We start from the raw sequence: 15,501 nt of genomic DNA on the forward strand, positions 1-15,501 counted from the left end.
TGGGACATGGTGGAGCTCTGAACATCCTTACAAGGTCTAGCTCATGTTTCTCTGGCTCAGTGAGCTCCATGGGCCACCAGGCTGGGGTGGGCACAGGGGAGAGCTGTTCCACAGCTCTTCTCGGAAATGTACATCCCTTCCCAGGGCTGACTCGACCTCTACACTACACGTTTGTCCTCTGGCCTGTGCAAGGCAAGTCCTGATTTTTGAAGACCCTCACTTTCCTCAGCGGACTCCTCAGCTCCTAAGCGCAGGATTAAGAAACGGGCGTGGGAAGAGCAATGGGCTAGATTTCAGGTCCAGAGCCCTCCTTTGGGGAATCCCTGCCCTTGAGTCCTATAGAAGCACATCGGGTCCCGCGCAAGAGGGAGGGGGTAGCTGGCGGGGTCTCTCGCTCAAGCGACTGGCCTGAGCCCCGCGCACGCAAGCCTGTGTGTCCGGGGACAAAGGCGCAGACACATCCAGACGTGGGGGATCCGAGGGTGCCCCAGGTCCTCAAGGACCAAGGCGTGTGGTCCGCGCCTAGCACCAGCGGGAAGCACGGCGCTCACCCCTGCAGGCCAGGGCTTCCCTGCAGGGGTGAGCGCGCCGGGGCCGGTCGCCCGGGGCCCCGCCCACATTCTGCAGGGGCGGGCCCTCGCGCGCCCATTGGCTCTGGCCGTCGGGGCTGTCTCGCCCGAGCCGCAGCCGCATTGGCTTCACGCCGGTCACGTGACTGGGAAACCGAGGGGGCGGTGGCGGCCGCGGGGCGGGGGGAAGAGCGCGCAGCGAAAACAAAGATGGCGGCCGCGCCGGGGTCGGTGGCCGCGGAGGCTGCGGGGCGACGCGCGGGCCGGACCCACTGAGGCGGCGGCGCAGGGAGCGGGGCTGCGGGGTTGCGGCGGCGGCGGCGAGAGGGCGGTGGGAGCGCGCGGCGCCCCTAACCTCTAGCCCGGGGAGCGCGCCGGCACCCGCCCGCCCGGCCGGCCGGCCGCAATGTCCGGCGCCGAGGAGGCCGGCGGGGGTGGCCCGAACGCAGGGCCAGCCGGCTCCGTGCCGGCCGGAGTCGGGGCCGGCGCTGGGGTCGGGGCCGGGGTCGGGGCCGGGCCCGGGGCGGCCGCGGGACCGGCGGCGGCGGCGCTAGGCGAGGCCGCGGGGCCCGGGCTCCCAGACGAGGCGGGCCTGGCCGGCGCCCGGCAGCTGCAGGAGGCGGCCGGCGACCCCGACGCGCCGCCCAAGAAGCGGCTACGGGCGGCCGAGGCGGCCGAGGCGGCGGCGGCGGCGGCGGCGGCGGGCAGCGGGAAGCTAGAAGAGCGGCTCTACTCGGTTCTGTGCTGCACGGTCTGCCTGGACCTGCCCAAAGCCTCCGTGTACCAGGTAGGGCCGCCGGCCCGACCCCGACCCGGCTCGGCTCCAGCCCCGCCGTGGCCGGGCCCCCTGGCACCGCGTCTCCTCGGAGGCCAGGCCCAAGCCCTGGGGCCCAGAGGTGGGACTCTGGCACCTGTTCGGAAGCTCCTCATTCTGTTCTTCTCAGGACTTTCTTGTTTCCTGTTCGGAATCCTCTTTCCCCCTTATTTCCTGATGTGAATCTCTTGTCTTCCATTTAGATGTTCCTCTTTTCAGGTTCCCCTGCTGCCCCCTCCCCAGCCGCCCCCCCCCCAAGATGGCCCCAGAGAAAGCTGGTGACAGATGCCCGCCCTCCTGCCCACCTCCCAGCCTGCTCCCCTAAATCCTCAGCTCCCTGGGCTCTGGGAGCCCCTGGTCTATCCTCTTCCTCAAGAGCTCCTTCTCGGTTCTTTCATGACACACCCCCCGATGTGTCCTCATGCTCCTGGTGGATGTACCCCTTTATTCTCCCTAGTGGAAGAATCCCCTTCCCCTTGGCATTTCTTTCTGAGAGAAGGCTGAGAAGGGAGGGGTCACTTCTTTTCTTCCCCACCCGTTCCCCTCATTCCTGGTCTGGATAAACCGTCCAGATGGTCTGGACCAGCCCCAGCCCAACCCAGCGTCTTCTGGACTTGCTATGCCTCAGGCTAGGCTCCTGCCACGTCCGGCCTTCTCCACGCCAGACATGGCTTCCTAGGCTCCCCGTGCTCTAGGAGGTCTGTCCACTTTACTTCCATCTGGAGATGGGGCGTGGTGGCTGGACTCAGGAGTCCTTAACCAGCTGTCAGAGAGGGCACCGGACCCAGGTGGGTCTGACATGTGTGCCATGTAGCAGCAGGAGCCACCTCTCTCTGGTCCCAGAATCACTGTGCAGCCTTTGGCTTTCTCCACCTCAACCCCCATCCATAATACCCACGCCCCCAGAGCACCTTTGAGGGGTGAAGCAGGTGCCCTGTCACCTGTCTTTGCATGTACAGGAGCTGCACATGGTTGATGGGGCCTTGTCTCCCTGCTTATACTCAAACTGGGGACGAGGGGTGAGAGAGCTGTTTTCGTAGTGAACAGTGCAGGACTAGTCTGGATTGTCTTTCCAGATCCTTCCCACTCGGGCCTGAGTTTGCTTGGGAGGACCCCAGTGTGTCTGGGTGATGGAGAGAAGAAAGACGAGGCATTGGTGGGGAAGTGGGTTGAGTTCCTTGGGGAGAGGACACTGGCTTTCAACCCACCCTCCTGGGCTTTGGGAAGCTCCTGGCCAGAGGCCACAGTATCCTCCTAGCCAAGCGTGGATTGGGGTAGCGCGTCTCATAACCCCTTCAGCCTTGGGGTGCACCTCAGGACTGGCCCTTTTTCCTTGCCCGTGACCTTCGATCCTTTCACATGGAAGAACTCTTCCTTCTGTGGGCCTCGAGTGAGCATCTAAGAAGCCCAGTCCATGGTGGGGGCTCCCAGGGTAACTTGGCGCCTCGTCTGCCCTGCTGTGGATGGGCTGGGGCTGGACCTGGCAGGATAACAGGCTGTGTGGTGCCGGCTCTCGGTCCCCTCAGCACGGAGAGCTGCAGCTCTGCTTCTGGCCAGAGCTGCCTCTGAGCCCGGCTGGTTCAAACCGGCCCGCACAGTGCTGGGAGCTGAGCTCTGACCGGGGCGGGCTCGAGGCCGGCAACTGAGCAGCTGTGGTGGAAAGTGAAGGCACTGAGGCCACCTGACGGTGGCCTAGTGGGCTTGGCTCTGGAGCACGGCGGGACAGGCCCACTGGTGCGGAGCAATGGCTTCTGGCACTGGCCCTGTGCCCCCCTCCGTTCTCAGTGACACCTGCGCCTCGACAGGGAGCTGTTTGCCTCTCGTCTCCGGAGGCTTGGAGAAAGCATTGGAACATGCGATCCCTGGGAGAACCCGCGGTTCTAGAAGGGTGGGTTGGAGCCCTGCCACGGGCCAGAACTCCCTGTGGCTGCCAGGAGACCTGCCACGGGATGGGAGCGTGTGTGGGGCCCAGCTGCACCGCTGCACCCACGCCGGAGCCTGGGATGTGACGGGCCTGAGGGAAGGCCTCTTGGTGGCTCCCTGTCACCTGCAGTGTTCCGCTTCACCTTCGCAACAGCCCCGGATGGGGACTTTGCCGGGTGAAGCAGGGGCTCAGGGCGGGCCAGAGGCCCACGCTGTTGCCTGGTCGGCATCAGAGTTGGCTTGGCTCTGGGAGGATCTGGTCAAGGGCAGCATGGGCCCCACATATGCTGCCTTGAAATGAGTGCCCCAGGTTGGGGCCCACGGCTGGCTACACCTTCTCGGCCTTGGCTCCGACCCTACACCTCTCTTGGCCACCTTTGGTGAGTCATGCTGACTGGCTGTCTCCAGTGGGCTGGCCTCGGCATGTGGTGTGTCCTGCTCTCTGTTCCTTGGGGCAGTATTTTGCCTGACCCCACCGGGATACGTGGCTTGGGGAGGGTACCAGCCGGGCTGTGCATCTGAGGGCCTTTCAAGATAGTACCTAGTTCTGGGCTGAGGAGAAGAACTAGTGGCCACGCTGAGCCCTGCATGCGGTGCCTGGCACGGGGGCTGCAGGGGCAACTCCATGGGCTTCTGGAGGTGGCTGGGTGCACAGTCACTCGAGAGTTTGCTTTCTGGCCGCCAGCCCCTACCTGCCTTTGTACTTCCAGGGAAGCCTGGATGCTGGCGAGAGCAGACCTGGGCTGCACAGATGGGCTTGTTCGTCTGCTCCCTAACCTGAGCCCCTGGCCCCGTGTCGCCTGCTCCCCGCCCATGCGCGGTACACCATGCCACCTGGGCTGGGAAACCGGCTCTGGTGTCAGACCAGGGCACTCGTGCCGGTGGCTCCCACCATGGTCTGTGTCGGTTCAGGGCAGGACCCCGGCAGGCCCGGCGGGTGCTGGCTTTGATGTTCTGCCTGTGGGTGTTAGGTGTGTCTTTGGTGACTGGCTTGACAAGATGTGCCCTGGGCGGGCACCGCAGCAGTCAGCCCTGGGGGTGGGAGGCCGCAGGAGTTCCGTGCTGACGTGGGGGGGGGCACCTGTCTGCGTGCGGCCCCGCACCCCGGGGCGGTGCGAACTGGCCCCTTGGACTCCTTTGGGGGAAGCTCAGCCTCCGTGAGTGGTGCCTGGAGTGTTGCAGTCAGCCTGGCCCCGGACACCTGACCTGGGCCCTACCCCAGCCCTTCACACGAGGCCCGCATGTCCTTCGTAAGCCAGACCTGGCCCTCACCCACTGAGGTCGGCTGAAGCTGGAGGGAGGGGCCGCTCAGCCAGGAAAGCTCCTTGCCACCCCATCGGGGTGAAGGAGTAGTGAGGGGGGCCTCTGTCACGGGGTGTGGCACCAACTGACCTTCGGGTCCTGTGCACTCTGCTCTTGGCCTCAGACCTGGCCCTGCCCCTTCTGCCTGGGTGCCCCCTCCTGCTCCTTGTGGCCCTACTGAGGCAGCACCCCTGATGCTGAGGGGTCTTCTCTTGCTGGAGGATGCCTGGCCTGTTCCTCCTGGCTAGTGCACTTGCCACTGTCCATGCTGTGGGAGGATTGGGGACGTCCTCCCACCCCTAAGGCCACCTGTCCCCACCAGGACTCGCCTCAGCCCAAGGGGCTTGGGTACCGAATTGGCAGTCACACTGGTAAAAGACCAGGAGGCAGGGTGGTTCCGTTTCTGCCTGGATCCTGGCCAGTATGCGTACAGGACGTGGGGGGGGGTCTCCAAGGGCACCGTCTTGGCATCTGTTGGCCTGCCAGGTGCCGCGGCCTCTCCTCAAGGTGATGTTTTGGGAATCTCCGACGGGGCCGCCCACCCTCGTGGCCTGGGATCCTCTGCCCCAGCTCCGAGACTGTAGCCGGCTCATGCTTTGGGGTGAGAAATGAGCAGAAAAGAGCATTGAAAATATGTCTGCTCAGCTGTCCAAATCAAGGGCCGAGAGAGGGGAGTTTCTGGACCGGCTGGATGAGAAGCTGTCTTCTTTGTCATGCGTGTCACCCTTTGAGTCAGAGTTTGAGCCATGCAGCCCTTGGGTTCTGAGCAGGAGCTGCCTCTGCGGGTGTTTGGTCTCCACTCGGGTCCTGGCTTTCAGGGTGGTGGGACCTCAGGAACTGCTGGCCCAGGACTTCAACCCCCAGAGCTGGTGGAGGTGAGTCACGGCCTCGCCGGAGACAGCTGTGCACCTTGGACGCCGCGTGGTCCCTTCGGGGCCCCTTGTTGAGAAGAGGCTGAGATACAAGCTGCGTGTGCGGGGCTTGGGGCTCCGGGAGGCCCCGCTGGGCCTGGCGCAGGGAGGCCTCGGCTGGGCTGAGTGGCACGTGCGGGGTTGGCGCCCTCAGCTGTGCTTCGGACGATGGGCGGGCTACTCCCATGGGTCTGGGGGCTGAGCCTTCCTTTAGCGGTAAAGAGCGGAGTGGGGGAACCCCAGGCTTTCCGATCAAGGACTGGACCCCCAGAAACTGGGAGCATTGTCTGAGGTTTGCTTTTGCCCCAAAGGCCGGGGCTCTTCCTCAGGCCCTCAGGCGGTTCCTTCCACGTGCCCAGGGAGGAGCTGGTTCAGGTGGCGGCGTGCGGCACGTGTGGCCTGGGTGCAGGTTCACTGCCTGCTGCCAGGCAGAGGGAGGGGCTGCTGGGTGGTGTCCTGGGAGGCAGGTACAGATGCGCCCTTCCTGGTCATTGGGCTGAGTAGGGTCATTGCCCACTTGGTGGGGTTGGGAAACCCAGCGGTGAGGGAGGAGTCCTGCTGAAATCCCAGGCTTGTGCCTAGAGTCCTTTCCGAGGCTCCGTGGGGGCTGAGCCACGCGGCCATACGCATTGTCCCCTCCTCCCTCTTCAGCACGTAGCAAGGCCAGTCCTGGCCCCATTGGCCTTTGTGCCTGAGGAAGTCGAGGCCCAGAGGGAGAGGTGACCAGCTGAAGCTCATAGAGGTGGCCGCCAGTGGGGTCAAGCCAGCGTCTGTCCTGGGAGGGATGTCGTCTTGGGTTGTGGACGCCCTCCAGGGTCTTCTGGCAGGTGGTGGGAAGGAAGCCCGGCCTGGGTGCTGCAGGAACTGCTCCTTGGGGTGCGCAGGCTTTGGGGACTAGGCCCTGGTAGGTCAAGTGGAGCACTCTGGCCCACCCTGGCCAGTGCTGTCCGTCAGAGGCTTGGCAGGAGGTGCTGCTCTGCACAGTCCTCTGAGGCCTGGCTTCTGGCTGGGGACAGTCCAGCCTGACCACTGCTGAGGCCTGGTCTGCGCCGCCCTGGGCCAGGCCTGGGTGGTGGGGCAGGCTTTGGAGCCAGGTGACTGCCCTGCTGTGGAGAGGCCCCTGGGCAGGGTATCTGCTGCGGCTGAGGCCAGCCACCTGCTGTCCACACAGCATCCTGGCGTGGCTGGTAAGGGGCCAGCTGCAGGTGAGCGTTGGCTGGTCCTTGGCCAGCCGGCAGCGCTCAAGCGTCTTGCTGATCGGCCGTGTTCTCAGAGCCAAGCTGTCAGGGCTGAAGGGGCAGTGACCCCTCTCCCCAGAGCCCAGGGGAGGGCAGGTGCTGTGTTGCCTGAGCCTGGGTGGGGTCTGGGGGCTCTGGCAGGCTGGGTCCCTGCCACCGTCACTCAGGTCCTAAGGCGAGGCCTGCGGGGGGTCAGGGCCTCGTATGTCACCCCTCTTGGCTCCAGAGCAGGGGCTTTCGGGACAGTGCCGGGAGTGAGCAGTCACCCCCGCGGCAGCCTCGGCGTCCCTCACCAGGTCCCAGGACTCCATTGCGAGTCTCTCACCCTCAGGCCACACCCTGGCTGGGCCCCCAGCGCCAAAGGGCAGCCCACCGGCCAGGCCCGTTCCTGCCCCTCTGCTCAGGCCCTGGGGCTCTGCCTGGGCAGCCGCTCGCCAGGAGCATCGAGGACCAGAGCTGGCCCCGTAATCGTGTGCGTTCCTCAGGGGCTGCCTTGCCTCCGGGGCACCCTGGAGCGCCCTCCTCCAGGCATCGTGGCCAGCTTAGAATGTGCTGCTGCCCTCTGCCTTCTGGGAGCTGGGGCTGTGGCATGGCTAAGCCGGGGCCTCTTGGCTCAGGCCCTTGGCGGGGCTGTGAGAGGCCGTGTACCCTGGGCTCTTGGGCTGCACCTCCTGCGGGGCGGCAGCAGCCGATGGTGTCGTGTCCGCCACCCTCCCCTCCACGTGCTGCATCTCGGGCTTCTCTGCGGACCCCAGGGGGCAGACCGGACGGACAGCTTCTCTGCCCTGCCCGCTCTTGGGGCAGCCTCCCATGTCCACCCCCAGCCATCCCGTGCGTCCGAGCTGGCGCCGGCTGGCCCCTGCCAGGCACCCTTCCTCGTCTTGTACGTTGTAACTTTTGACCTGACTCGGAAGTTGAGGTTTGAGTGCAGCTCAGCTGCAGTGTCTGTGTGGATGTGGCCTCTGCGAATGAGGCCCCAGTCAGGCCCGAGTGCTCAGAGCCCACTCTGCCTCCTACGGCCCTGAACTCGGGGCACACGGACCCCTGAAGTGATGGCATGCGCGCAGCATGGCCAGGCGGTGGCCCATGAGTCTCCCTGCCATGCTGGGTCCCACCCGGGGTCCTGTGACCCAGGAGCTCTCTGGGGATTTGCAGCGCTGGCGAGCAGCAGCTCTCAGGGGACTGGGAGCTGTGTCTGCCTGGAGCACAAGCCTGTCTTTGCTCCTGCACCTGGTTCCTGTGTGGGCCTCTCCTCCCCGCCCCCCGCGAGCCCCTGCAGGGCCGGGCCCACAGGCCACGGTACGTCTCTCGTCAGCGCCAAGTGGGTGCCCAGGAGGTGCGTGTGGAACCAGTGAGGGGCCTGAGGCAGCTGAGCTGCAGCCTGCTGTCCACAGGCGCCAGGACCCTGCACCCCTCCCCCCCGCCCTGCTCATGGGGCCTCAGATATGCAGAAAGGGAGGGGGCCTGGCTCGCGCCCACAGCCTCCATTCCTGCCTTCCCTGGGCGGACACGGCTCATGCGCCCCTGTCCCGGGCCAGCCCAGCCTCCCCATCTGCTACAGACCAGTGCCACCAGCCCTCGGGAAGCCCCCACCTGCTGCAGGTAGCCAGTCTCCTCCTCCCTGTGCTGGCCAAGGAGGCTGCGGTGGAGGAGTGGGGCTGGGGGTTGGCCGGAGCTGGCAAGAGGACCACCTGTCTTGGCATGGGGGGCAGTGGCTGCTGCTGGCGGAGTGCCACCATCAGGCCTAGCTGAGGGCCCACGTTCCTCTAGGCGTCCCCTGCCCGGCCCTGAGGGGGACTCTTGGGAGAGTCTCTGGCCCCTAGATGGGAAAAGGCCAGGCTTCAGGCCCCAGTGGAGAGCTGTGACTTCCGCAAGCCAAAGAGGGTTCCCCTGGACGCGCCCTCTCCGCAGGGGCCCTGTCGGCTCGGACCGCAGTGCCACGGGAGCAAGGCCTGGCCCTCCGGAACGGCAGCCTCTGCCTGTTGTGCGCCGGCGCCCGCGGCCCCTCTTGCAGCTCGTGTCCCAGGATGAGAACGGCCGGCGGGGCGGGCGCGTGGGCTCCACGCGTCCCGCAGGTCCGTGAGCTTCATCTCCCTTTCCTTCTTCGCAGTGTACTAACGGTCACTTGATGTGCGCTGGCTGTTTTATCCACCTACTAGCAGATGCCCGGCTGAAGGAGGAGCAGGCCACGTGCCCCAACTGTCGTTGCGAGATCAGTAAGAGCCTCTGCTGCCGCAACCTGGCCGTGGAGAAGGCCGTGAGCGAGCTGCCCTCCGAGTGTGGCTTCTGCCTGTGCCAGTTCCCCCGCTCCCTCCTGGAGAGGCACCAGAAGGAGGAGTGCCAGGACAGGTGGGTGCCTGGGCTGGTCGGCCTGCCGGAGGCGGGGCGCCGGCGCACCCGACACTCCTGAAGCTGCTTGGGGCCCAGGCCCTGGAGGGGCGGGCGTGAGGTCCCCCAGAGCGGGTGCTTAAGTCTGCCCCCGGTGGCTGTCCGGACATCGCCCTGGCTCTCCGGTGCTCTTCGTGGCTGTGTGGCGGCTTCTTAGAGAGCGTCCTTGGCGTCCCTGGCCCAGGAGACCATGGCCAGCCCTGGAGCTCTGGGGGCAGAGCAGGCCGGGCTGCTGAGCCGCCCCTGCAGGGAAGGCATGTGGGGCCTGGGGCTGTGGTGCAGAGAGCCCCCCACCCGGCCCAGGGAGCCTGGCGTACGTACGGCTCGCATGTTACCCCGCGCAGTCTCTCGTGCACTCTGACCCCTTCCTGGGGGCCGGCACACGACCGCATCCTTCAGGAGGTGGCTCACTGCGCAGCGCTGGGTGGAAGCCCACCTGCGACGGAGCCCTGGGCACAGCCACCTTCCACAGGCCTGGGTGTGATGGGGTGCCGCCTCCTCCCCAGGGTCACCCAGTGCAAGTACAAGCGCATCGGCTGCCCGTGGCACGGCCCTTTCCACGAGCTGACCGTGCACGAGGCCGCGTGCGCCCACCCAACCAAGACGGGCAATGAGCTGATGGAGATCCTGGACGAAATGGACCAGAGCCACCGCAAAGAGATGCAGCTCTACAATAGCATCTTCAGCCTGCTCAGCTTCGAGAAGATCGGCTACACAGGTGAGGGGCCCTGCGACCCGCTGCATGCCGCACTGGCCAGGGGTGGGCCCGGCAGCTGGGAGCCTGGGCCGGGAGTGGACTCCGGGCAGCAGGCGCAGGTGGCACCGGACGGCCAGGCTTCGGACAAGCTCCCGGCCGATGGGAGGACACCTCAGGGGAGAAGATGGGCCGGAGGCGGAGCGGGGCTGGGGGCAGGACCCTGCAGGCACCTGCATGGCTCTCACCAGGTTCCCTCCCACCTGTCCTCCCCCCTCCCGGCCCTGCCGCCTCAGCAAGGCGACGTCCTTGCAGCCTGGGGCTGTACAGCCATGGGACGGTGGGGCGGGGGGGGGGGGTTGTCTAACCAGAAGGTGGGGGTCTGGGGGTCCGGGAGCTGGGGGCCTGCCCTGCGGAGCCAGGGGCACGAAGAGCACTCGTCCCATCGGGTCCTGCCTGCAGGCGGCTACTGCAGTGGCCATGGGCTTCCTGAGGCCAGCGAGAAGATGGTCAGGGCCAGGGTGCCTGACTCAGACTGCAGAGCTGGGAGCTAATGCCCAGGGATGGGCAGGCTGGACTGCACCAGGCCCGCTGGATCTCCCGGGCTCTCCTGGCACCGCCACTGCCTTTGGACACGCTGGGGAGCAGGAGTCAGGCCCGACACAGACAGCAAGAAGCACCTGCTGTCGCTGGAGCTGCTGAGGGTGCTCTGCCCTCCCCTGCCCACGCCAGGCAGCTGGCTCAGAGCGTCAAGGGCAGTCACAGGCGTCCAGTCAGACTGTGCCGTCCAGCCCTGGGCCTGGCTAGGTGAGGGCCTGTGGAGGCTCAGGAGGCCGAGGGCCCGGGGCCTCAGCAGCAGGCCACGTCCCCGGTTAGTCATAGCCTGGTGGGCACCGTGTCACAAATAGGCCGGGCCTCGAGGGTCCGGGTGGGCCGAGGCATCATGACTGCGGTGGCGGCTGGGCAGGGCAGACTGGCCACCTCCACGGAGGGACTCGCTGGCCACGGGCCATGGGCTGTGCCGAGAGGACTGTGTGATGGTGGCAGTCGCCCGCCGACCAATGGGCCCTGTGGCCGGCTGGCAGAGCCCAGCACCGGGCCGCACGCTGGTGCTCCGCCTCACAGCCCAGCGTAGGTGCGGGTGCCACATGCCAGCCCGCCCGCCGGCTTTCCTGGCAGCTCTGTATCAGAACCAATAAAGTGCATTTGTTCACAGAACTGCATCCTGTCTGTGTGTCTGCTTACCCACGGCCCCAGGGCGGGGCCTCTCCTTCTGCTGGGCCCTGGGGAGGAGCGAGGAGGGGGGCCAGCGGGGTCAGGCGGGGCCGGCCGCTCACCCCTCGCAGCCTCTGGACTCCCTGCAGCTAACGCGTGTCACTTCTGTTTGTAGTTGTTTCCCCAAGCTTGTGTGCGCCTCCGTTTGCCATAGTTGCGTTTGACTTGCCTTGTGACAAGTGAGCACGCGGTGTCCGGGTAAGTGGCCTTCCTCCCTGGCTGAGCCCGCGGCCTCAGCCGGCTGGGAAGGCGCCGCCGCCCGGCCCTGCCCGCCCTGACGGCCGGCCCTCGGCCTGTCTGTCTCCACAGAGGTGCAGTTCCGGCCGTACCGCACGGACGACTTCATCACGCGCCTGTACTACGAGACGCCGCGGTTCACGGTGCTGAACCAGACCTGGGTCCTGAAGGCGCGCGTCAACGACTCGGAGCGCAACCCCAACCTGTCGTGCAAGCGCACGCTGTCCTTCCAGCTGCTCCTCAAGAGCAAGGTCACGGCGCCCCTGGAGTGCTCCTTCCTGCTGCTCAAGGGCCCGTACGAGGACGTGAAGATCAGCCCCGTCATCTACCACTTCGTCTTCACCAACGAGAGCAACGAGACGGACTACGTGCCGCTGCCCATCGTCGACTCCGTGGAGTGCAACAAGCTGCTGGCCGCCAAGAACATCAACCTGCGGCTCTTCCTGTTCCAGATCCAGAAGTAGGGGCGCCGCGCACGCGCGCGCCCCCCACGCCTGCCCGGCGGTGGCTTCGCAGCGCCGTCGACCCTCGGCCACGGAGGAGGAGGAACCAAGCGAACCTTGGGACGTCTGCATGCGTGTGCGAAGGTGTGCGTGCCCACGCCTCGCCCTCCGCCCCACCTGCCCCCCCATCCCGGGCGCTGGAGGCTGGCCCCCCCCACCCCCCCGCAGAGGAGATGCTGCCTGGGGACCGAGAGGCGCGGTGTGGCCAGGCCCAGCGGCCCGCCCGGCCCCCGTCGTGCAGGGGGTCAGGCCTACTCTGCGCCTCCTCATGCCGGGCTGCAAGCGGCTCCTGGGCCGGGCTCGGGGGCGCTGACCTCAGACGGCATATTTGATTGCAATTAAAAAGGCACCCTTGTTTCCTACTTGCTGTTTTGTTCGAGGCGAAGGCGTGGCTGTAATTGGACAGCGCGGGGGCTTTGGCGTGGCCGGGCTCTGAGCCGCCCCTCCCTGTTCCTGCACCTTCACGCGCCACCCCCACCTCACCCCAGCCCCCCGCCCCAGGAGAGACTTGGAGACGCGGCCCCTCTGCCACCTGGGGCCGGCGAGCGGAGCCAGAGGTCACAGCAGCCCCAGCACAGCCCACCCCCGGCTGCTCGGCGGAGGCAGGACTCGGCCAGCGGGCTCCGCAACGTTTCGGAATGCAGGGTCATATTCCGTCTCTTCCCCCCAAAATTAAACCCTCCGGGGTTCTTCTGTAAGTTACGTAAATTTAGCAAGAAGCCGTCCCCTCCACTGAGCCTCAAGGGTGCGGTGTCCGCTTGACACTGCGAGGGTCAGGCTGTGAAGAGGGTTCTGGGGTCGGCCAGCAGTGAGCAAGCCTGGCGGAGGGAGGGTCCGAGTGGGCCAGCTGCCGCCTCCCAAGGCCCTACATGGAGGTCTTCGGTGGGCGGTGGGATCGCTGGCCGCCTGCCCCCGCCCCCGCCCCTGCCACTCGGCCCTGGGGCTGCCCTGAGCAGGTCCCTTGTGGGCCTCACCAGGGAAGGAGCCCTGCCCAGGACCCTGGGACCTTCAGAGCTTCCAGGAAAGAGAGCTCGGCTCCCCTGCTTGGGAGCCCAGGCTTCTCTGAGATAGCTTTTCATTGCTTCAGTACCAAAGAACTGTATTTCCTTCACCCCTGGCCGGGCCCCTCCATGCTCCGGGCAGCCCTGGCCAGCCTGACCCCCATTGCCCGGGCCCTGCAGGCTCAGTGGGCAGGGCAGACCCGGCCTCTCTTTGGGGGCTCCGCTCGCTCCTGGCCCTAGAGGTGGGACCTGAGAAATGGGGAGAAGGAGCTGAGGGTAGAGTTTGAGCCTCACCCCAGCTGCTGGCGGCCACTCTGCCCTCCCAGGCTCGTGGCTCCCCTGTTCCCTCTCGGAGCTCGGGGCTTGCCGGGATCTCCTCCTGTGGGGCCAACTCAGCCTGGCCTGCCCTCTGCAGAGGGAAGGCCCACCCAGCCCAGCACATGCTTGTGGGCACACCCTGGCACTGTCCCCGAGCTCAGGCGCTGTTCTTGCCCACCTGCCTGCCGGTAGGCTGGGTGTCCTCTGTATGGGATGGCGCCATGTCACTGCATCGAGTCCCTTGGGGACAGACACCCTCTGGGGATTCCAGAGTGACCACGTTGTGAGGGAGCCAGGGCAGGCTTGGGCTGGCCCAGTCGGTGTGTTGTTTGGGTGCGTGTGTGAGATGGAGGCAACTGAGAAGTGGCCCCTGAGGGGCCGGTCGGAGGCGGGGGGTGGGGGTGGGCTGTGAAGGTAGGTGGCCACCCGTGAGGGCCAGGCAGGGGGAGGAGAAACCAGGGCTGGCCAGACCCCTCGGCCCGCCTCCTTATTCCCAGGCTAACAGCACGACAGGCCTCTCCGGTGGGGAACTGGAGGGCTGGTGGGGAGCGGGGAGCACACAGCCCTGAGTGCGTGCTTGGGAGGAGGGTGGCACCCAGGCAAGGCCCTCCCTGGAGAGAGGTGCCTGAGAAGACGGCGAATCCGCCCGGGGACAGTCACCTCAGCAGCCGAGCCCGGCATCCTGGGACACTAGTGTGTTCGTGGACATGGCTGGAGGCACGCGTCATAAATCTTGCGGCATCTCACGGGGCTTCACTGGTTGGTTGCCCCAATCATGTTGTCCGGAAGGAGAAGAGCCCAGTGGTCTGTCTCCAGGGTCCCAAGCCAGCTTAGCATCCCGAGCTGGAGGGGGTAGGGGAGGCCCCAGGGCACAGGCGGAGCCAGCCCCTTCCCTTTCACTCCAGTTTCCTGTAAGCACTACAGCTTTCAGTTCGCCCAAAGGGAGACATTTTGAAGAACAATAAAAATAATTTTTTAAAGAGCAGAGTGAAGAGGTGTTTTTAGCCCTGTGGGGTACGACTTACATGTGGCTTTTGTGGTCTGTGCTCTTTGGATGTTTTCTGCATGTAACTGCAGTTTTAAAAAGTTCCAAACCAAGCTTTTGTTTCTGTCTTCTTGTAAGAAGACAGCTTCGTGGACGGGCCTCCCCGGCTCGGCTCGGCGAGCCTCCCAGCCAGGGGTCCGCTGCTGCCCCTGCTGGCTCCCAGCCTGGGCCTCCCACCGCCAGGCTCCCAGCCTCTCGCTCAGCTCTGCCTCCTACACGCACCCCTGATCCCTCTGTGGGGAAACCGAGGCGTGGAGAAGCTGCTCCTCTCTGAGTGCTGGAGCCGGAGTGGGAAGGAGCCCTCCGCCCTCCGACCGGGTTTCTGTGGCTCAGCGCCCCCTCCCCACGCTGCCTCCCCCGTTGCCCTTCACATCTCACCAGCCTGCCTGCCAGTCAGCCGCCTTGGTTTCAGGGGCCTCCTGTCCTGCCCTCTGGGCCCCTGGGGGCAGGGTGGGGGAGGACCACATCACTCAGGAGCCACAGAGGAGGGCCACCTGTGGCCGACTTCTCACTTCCTGTGGCTCCTCCTTCTCTGGACCTGGCACCCATCCAACCTCCCTATTACTCCCTCAACAGCAGGCCTTGCTGCCCGTCCACTGGCAGGGAGTTTTACCTCACTGGGTTTGTTTCCATATCCACAGAAAATAAAACTGCCCATTGCCCACTTCTTCCAGGCCTCCTCTGGGGCCTTCGGGGTGCCCAGGGCCCCGTGGCAGGCCAGGGACTGAGAGCCCCAAGGTCTGGCAGGTCTTTGATTCTCAAGGTGTGGGGGAAAGGACAGGACAGGCATTCGAGTTCTGAGGCCAGGTGCCCCACGACCACAGGGGCCTCCGTGTCCTCCTGCGCTGAGAAGTCGGCTAGAGCGCTGCGGGCTTCGTTCCTGCTCCTTTTTCCCTCTCAGCACAAAACAGGTTTGCAGGCTGTACTCCCGAGTTTTCCAGGAAAACAACTGGCTGGCGTGCACATGGAGGAAGCAGCATTTTGCTCAGTTCATTTTGGAAAACAGTCCCCTTCCCTCCCCAGCCCCGACCCCGGCCCTGGAGGTGGGAGTCCCCACACGTGACGACTGTGGCGCACTCGAGGCTCTTCCACGGGTTCTGTGACAGGGACACCTCTGATTACGCCAAGTACTCAAGTGCTTGCGGTCCCAGACTCCGTCCTCTTATCCCACGCGAGGGCAGTGCGCCCCACAGATCAAAGCCGCACGGGCAGGTAAGTTTGCGGGCTGGCCGGACAGTGGCAGCAGGAGGGGTGGGAGCCCCGGAGTTCCCACCTCGAGGGCA

At 65.8% G+C, this 15,501-nt stretch overlaps 1 protein-coding gene across 1 annotated transcript; it reads left to right on the top strand.

The window, feature by feature from the left end:
- Positions 1–960: 960 nt before the first annotated feature.
- ZFTRAF1 (zinc finger TRAF-type containing 1) lies at positions 961–12,216 on the top strand. Its single transcript, XM_047785638.1, has 4 exons — positions 961–1,356; positions 8,868–9,106; positions 9,652–9,863; positions 11,424–12,216. Exons 1-4 carry the CDS (start codon positions 976–978, stop codon positions 11,813–11,815), a joined length of 1,224 nt encoding a protein of 407 aa, XP_047641594.1. The 5' UTR covers positions 961–975; the 3' UTR covers positions 11,816–12,216.
- Positions 12,217–15,501: the final 3,285 nt, after the last annotated feature.

Source organism: Phacochoerus africanus, chromosome 6, assembly GCF_016906955.1.
Source record: "Phacochoerus africanus isolate WHEZ1 chromosome 6, ROS_Pafr_v1, whole genome shotgun sequence".
NCBI classification, from domain to species: Eukaryota; Metazoa; Chordata; class Mammalia; order Artiodactyla; family Suidae; genus Phacochoerus; species Phacochoerus africanus.